The sequence below is a fragment of the Fragaria vesca genome, linkage group LG1, assembly GCF_000184155.1.
Source record: "Fragaria vesca subsp. vesca linkage group LG1, FraVesHawaii_1.0, whole genome shotgun sequence".
NCBI classification, from domain to species: Eukaryota; Viridiplantae; Streptophyta; class Magnoliopsida; order Rosales; family Rosaceae; genus Fragaria; species Fragaria vesca.
The window spans coordinates 3,311,652-3,318,094 of NC_020491.1; the positions used below are offsets into that span (position 1 = coordinate 3,311,652).

At 35.1% G+C, this 6,443-nt stretch overlaps 1 protein-coding gene across 1 annotated transcript; it reads left to right on the forward strand.

The window, feature by feature from the left end:
* Positions 1 to 687: 687 nt before the first annotated feature.
* On the forward strand, positions 688 to 2,431 carry LOC101306749. The gene is made up of 4 exons (XM_004287307.1): positions 688 to 850; positions 943 to 1,167; positions 1,589 to 1,679; positions 2,192 to 2,431. Exons 1-4 carry the CDS (start codon positions 764 to 766, stop codon positions 2,257 to 2,259), a joined length of 471 nt encoding a protein of 156 aa, XP_004287355.1. The 5' UTR covers positions 688 to 763; the 3' UTR covers positions 2,260 to 2,431.
* Positions 2,432 to 6,443: the final 4,012 nt, after the last annotated feature.

The window sequence follows — 6,443 nt, forward strand, 5'->3', positions numbered from 1 at the left end:
ATGAAATGCAACAACAAATGACAATGAAAGTGAGAGCAACATGGTACAATGTACACGAGCAAGAAAAGGTCGATTTTTATGATAAAAACAGATACGCCGATTTTACATGAGCAATAAAAAGTTAATTTTGATTATGTGGCAATGAAAATTCTGGCCATTTCGATATAGTTTTCGTATACCATCCATCTTCAGCTGGGCATCGGTTGAGAGGAAAAATGTTGGCAACCGTAGTACGGTCCTCTCAATGATTAAACAAAATAATATATATGGTGCGGCACATTTTTGTAATTAAGCCATCTGATTCATTTTCCCTTAACTAAATAGTTAATCTCCTTCACATGCATTTTGCGTGCAATTTAATTTCTCGATTTCTCTTAACAGGTTTTTTAAATTTTAATATATAAATTCTCCTTTTTCGCTCAAAATAATTAAGTAGCCTCAAAGTGAGGTTTGATTTGATTTTGCTGAAATAATTTTAAAGAAACTGTTCCCGTTGAGTGTTAGGTTTTGAACCGATAGCCCTGCATGGAGACTTGTCAGATTTCCTAGCATAGAAGAGAGACTGTTAGCTAGCTTTGATTCCCCGAATCACAAAGCAAATTGTTTTTTCATATATATTTATGCTTCCCAGAATATACATAAGTTTTCGCATCACGAAATCAACGAAATATCATATTAAAAAATCCAGGATCAATCCCTCCAAATAGTTTAAAAACTAAGTCGACGCTGCCTCCTTTGGCAAGTAGCAAAGGAAATAGCAGAAATGGCGGCATTAGCACAAGGAGTGATTGTGGATCACATTGCCAGACAATCCAAGGACATTAGGCGCCTCGCCGATTTCTACATTGAGGTTCTTCTTCGAGCTTCAAGCTTCAAATTTCTTATTTCATTGTAAGCTAATGTGTTCATCAAATCAAACTGAACTGAAATTCTATTTGATAGACATTTGGATTCGAGGAGGTAGAGAGTCCAAAGGTCGGGCCACTCAAGGTGATATGGCTGGTTAAGCCCTCAGCTTTTACCATGCACCTTATTGAGTTCAACCCAAGTTACCCCCCAAACGAGAGTAATGACACGGCAGCGGTAGCTGAACCTGCCAAAATTCCCAGAGGCCACCATATCTGCTTCTCTGTCTCCAACTTCGAATCCTTTGTGCAGAAACTCAAGGTATATATTGATTTGGTTTTCGGATTAATTACCCTTTCGGATTATGTAGAGTTTAATTTGAGTTAAGTTTAATTATCTTAACCTTTCTCAAACAGATGAGAAAATGGTATATTGTTGGACCTCATGCATCACCTAAACCTAGTAGCTAGAAAATCAACTTTTTATGTCCCCCTTTCCAGAATGTGTACAAACGGTGGAAACATTCCATTTCCTTTTTCATCTAGGAAATTAGGAACCTCGCAGCTATATCTCTGAGAATTTTGGTCTCTCCAAATTTCCAATCACTACTAACTAGTTTTGATTATATATGAAGCTCGATGTCTATATCAGTTGAAGGGAAAAAAAGACTATACTTGCCTCTCCTCTATATATGTTCCTCTTTTGTATGGGGGAGTCAGCTGAGTCGGATATGATTGTGCAGGAAAAGGTAATTGAGACGGCTCGTAGGCCAGTTGAATATAATCCAACTGGCAGTAAGAAAATCGACCAGGTCTTTTTCTTTGATCCCGATGGTAAGCTTTTCTAGATCTAATCCCAGTTATTCTATCATATATGTTGGCATCAGCGCTCAAACGTTGCCACAGGGGCCCCACAGCCATAATTTAAAGATGAGGGGTGTTAGACTGTTAGGTATTACAATCTATAGTTGTCAATCGGATGGATATATGGATACAGACAGTCGAGTCATATATGGATACTTAGTTACTGATGAAGTGATTTATAGTCAATTATTATTAGATTAATATTTATAGGTTGAGAACAAAATAATTTTACTTTAAAATAATACTTTTTATTGTTAGATTTGCATCTAAAGATGATTGGTTATAATTCTCTTGATTGGTCAGTAGGTGAACCCTACTAATATAGATAATATAGATAATGGACTTTATCGTAAGTGTTTCCATTATCACTCAGCAACCCTGTTGTCCTTGTTTTTTTATTTTTTTATTTTATTTTTTTATGAAATAAAGATAGTCCGATCTGTTTTAGTTAGTTTCTTACAATTAATACTTCATATTGTCAGGCAACGGTTTGGAGGTTTCGGATTCCACCGCAGCAAAGTGGGTTGCTCCAAATCGTAATGCAGATTGACGACAATAGTGTACATTTTCATAACAATAAGCTGCATATATATATATAAATATATATGTCATTTTCATCGACATGTCTCCGTTTATGCAATTGTAGTAACTCGATCAGGTATCGTTTTATGTATGCATGTACATTTGTATCGTTTTACAGACATAAGATGTAATTTAGTTCTTATATTGAACTCCGTTACTCATGTTTCTCTTGTTTAAAATTATGGCTACGACATTGTTTCTAATTAACCCTAGCTAATAATATTGTGTGCATATGAGTAATAATTAGATTTTTTAATAATATATAATTATAATTTAAAAGCATATATATACAATGTTGAATTAAGTCCTATGCGGCGAAAAACGAGGAACATCGCCGGAGTTGATCCAATCGAGAGAGAGAGAGAGAGAGAGAGAGAGAGAGAGAGAGAGAGAGAGAGAGAGAGAGAGAGAGAGTAGAGAGAGAGAGAGAGAGAGAGAGAGTAGTAGTAGTAGTAGAGTAGTAGTAGTAGTAGTAGTAGTAGTAGTAGTAGTAGTAGTAGTAGTAGTAGTAGTAGTAGTAGTAGTAGTAGTAGTAGTAGTAGTAGTAGTAGTAGTAGTAGTAGTAGTAGTAGTAGTAGTAGTAGTAGTAGTAGTAGTAGTAGTAGTAGTAGTAGTAGTAGTAGTAGTAGTAGAGTAGAGNAGAGAGAGAGAGAGAGTTGACCATTTATCATATATGGGTGGTTGTCATTAGATGGTCATGGTGGTTATCAAATTTGCTGGTTGGCAAATTTGATTCCTAGACTGTTAGGTATTACAAATTTACAATCCATATATTAAAGTTGTGAATCGGATGGATATATAGATACAGAAAGTCGAGTTATGTTCACCTCATTAGTTACTGATTAAGTGATTCATGGTCAATCACTGTTAGATTTATATATAAGGGTTGAGAATAAAACAATTAATTCTATTTTAAAATAATACTTCCTACTAATATAGATAATATAGATAATGGACTTTATTGTTAGTGTTTCCATCATCACACAGCAACCCTGTTGTCCTTGTTTTTTTTTTTTAATTGAAATAGAGACGGTCCGATCTGTTTTGGGGAATTAAGAGTCTTACAATTAATACTTCATATTGTCAAGCAACGGTTTGGAGGTTTCAGATTCCACCGCAACAAAGTGGGTTGCTCCAAATCGTAATGCAGATTGACGTGAAGCAGACAGTAGTGTACATTTTCATAACAATAAGCTGCATATATATATATATCAGTTCCTATTCAGAACGAAGTTTCGTTCTGAAATTAATATGTGAAGTTCCTTATTTGACTAACTTTTCGGTCATATTTCCACATCTCCACCGTTTAATTTGTAAAACCTAATGCATAGATCACTTATGCAAAGTTTCATCTAATTTGATGATCGTTTGAGTTTTCGTAATCGTGATTTACACAAACAGTTTTGGTTAGACATATTTATGGTCCGTTCATTGATTTAATCTAATTCGATACTCAAATAATCATCAATCTGAATGAAATTTTGTAGGAATGATCTATATATTAGTATCAATAAACTGAGCGGGTATCGTTTTATATATGCATGTACATTTGTATCGCTTTACAGACATAAGATGTAATTTAGTTCTTATATTGAACTCCGTTACTCATGTTTCTCTCGTTTAAAATTATGGCTACGACATTGTTTCTAATTAACCCTAGCTAATAATAATATTGTGTGCATATGAGTAATAATTAATTTTTTTAATAATATATAATTATAATTTAAAAGCATATATATATAATGTGAATTAAGTCCTATGCGGCGAAAAATGAGGAACATCGCCGGAGTTAGATCCTCGCCTTAAACATAGCGACGATTAATAAATGATCGTGTAAAAGGGAACTAAGGCGACTATAATTTCCATGCGTCACCACGTGTTGGCGACAATGATTTTGACGCCTGAATGTGTCTGTTTTCCTCACCTTAGACTTATGTGATAATGAATAAATAGTCACCTAAGTATCCATTTAGGTGACCATTATTTTTTATTATTCGCCTAAATTCTTACTTGTCCATGCTCATCGCATGAGAACTTAGGCGACAAAAATGGACATTTAAGCGACGAAACTTGTTTGTCACCTAAGTCCTTTATTCTAGTAGTGTATATTGTGTTGTACTACAAAGTTTTAATGCTTTAATGTATTAGGTTATGCTATATGTTTGGTTTGTGGCCTGATCTACTTTATTTTGAGCATCACAAACAGCAATGTAATTCTTCATGTTCTTCATTGGAACTTTGCTTTGATTCGAGTAGAAGATTCTGAGATGTAATTCTTCATGTTCTTCATTCTCTGGTAAGATGAGTAGTTGAGTACGTGTTACAGCAAATAAGCATCGGATAGGGTTTACCTTTTTTTTTTTCCGTCTAAACTGGATAAGGTTTACTTTGATTTTCATTTCTTCGCTCGACCTTGAATTATCCCTTTGTTTTCGATTACTTGAATTATCCTTTTAAACAATAGCGTTGGTGAAAGCTAGCTAGTTAATTCAATGCATGGCACCGATCTCGTTGGAGACGAGGAGGAGGGAGTCGGGGACGAGGTCGAGGCGGCGGAGGAGATCAGAGGGCTCGCGGTAGACACGGGAGGAGGAGGAGGCCTTGGGTTTGTAGAGATGGGAGAGATTTGAGGGGTCTGAGAGAGATTTTTGTGTTGTGTTGTGGTGGCTTTTAAGAGAGGAAAGAAAGCGAGGAGAGAGACGGATTTGGGCTCGTGTATTTGTGATCGTTAGATCAAGCAAAACTTGGTTCCCATCAACGACACAGAAGTCGATCCACGCCATTTTTTATTGTTGGAGTCCGCGCCATTTATTCAACATTTATATTTTTTAATTATTATATAATTATGGTATTATATTAATTTTGGCAATTAATCAGGCATTAATGATTTTCATCATCATTTATAGAATTAGAAAGTCAAATAATGTAGTAAATTAGACAATTAATCAGTCATGTCATGAAATTTAAGCCCATATGATTGGAAGTTAGTAGAATTGTAGGCATAATTAAAAATAACAATCCTAAATAGAAGTAAAACCGTCCATATGATTTTTGTCAATATACTAAATTGAAGCAACATCCAATCACGTTAGTCAAATATTGATATATAGATATATATATATGTCCATATGATAATTATGAGAGGTCACTTAAGGTAAAGTGGCGTTATATAGGGATAGGTAAAAACGTTTTCGTGTAATAAATGATGTTAATTTAATGTTGACAGCGTGGATCGAGACTTAAACGTTTTCAAAAACTAATGAATTTTTTTTCATAACCATATTTAAGTACACTGATCATATCAGACGGTTGAATTTTCATTTTGTGAAATTTAGCCATCGGAACCACAACGTGTCTACTAAAGTAGTATAACTTGTTTAGTATGTTATATGCAAGTGTACGTCTTTGTGAACCAACTATAGGGATGAAGCAATATTTTCAAAAATCTTGTGAAATAGAATGTGATTGGTATGGTGAAATGCGACTATGGTTGAAAAATCACATATTTCCGGTAACGTTTGGTCCTTGACAGAAGCGGTCAACCCTATTTACGGTTATACTTCCTTATAGGGAGCCCTATCGTCGAAAGGTGAACCTCCCCAAATTTTTACATGGGTGGTTACATCTCATCAACGTGAGAGTTTTGTGTGTGCAAGAATCAACCAAACTAGGTCATATAAGAGTAGACAAGAGCGTTTTCGTGTAATAAGTGACGTCGTTTTAATGTTGACAGCGTGAATCGAGACTTAAACGTTATCGAAAACATGTGGAATTTTTTTTTATAGCCATATTAAAGTACACTGATCATATCAAACGGTTGAATTTTCATTTTATAATATTTAACCGTAACTACATCAGACAGTGAAATTATTATTTTCACACAACTTTTACTGTGGTCCAGGATCCTCAAGCCCAACTTGAGTCTGGTCATTAGCATGTTTGCCACCGGTAAAAGTACTCTAGCAGCTGAGTTATCATATTAAGTCCTCTTTTCACCAAACTCATCTTGCTCATATTCATGAACATGCTTCAGTATCAGATGCTCAGTGCTTGCGGTCTTTCTCATCTTATAATCTTTCCCCCCATATTGAGGCCTCTTTTCACCAGCCTCATGCTCATATTCATAACCACGCTTCAGTATAGGATTCTCAG

Coding starts and splice junctions, on each gene's coding strand:
- LOC101306749 (XM_004287307.1), top strand. CDS start 764: ATGGCGGCATTAGCACAAGGAGTGATTGTGGATCACATTGCCAGACAA. Junction 1,168..1,588: donor CCTTTGTGCAGAAACTCAAG/GTATATATTGAT, acceptor ATGATTGTGCAG/GAAAAGGTAATTGAGACGGC. Junction 1,680..2,191: donor CTTTTTCTTTGATCCCGATG/GTAAGCTTTTCT, acceptor TCATATTGTCAG/GCAACGGTTTGGAGGTTTCG.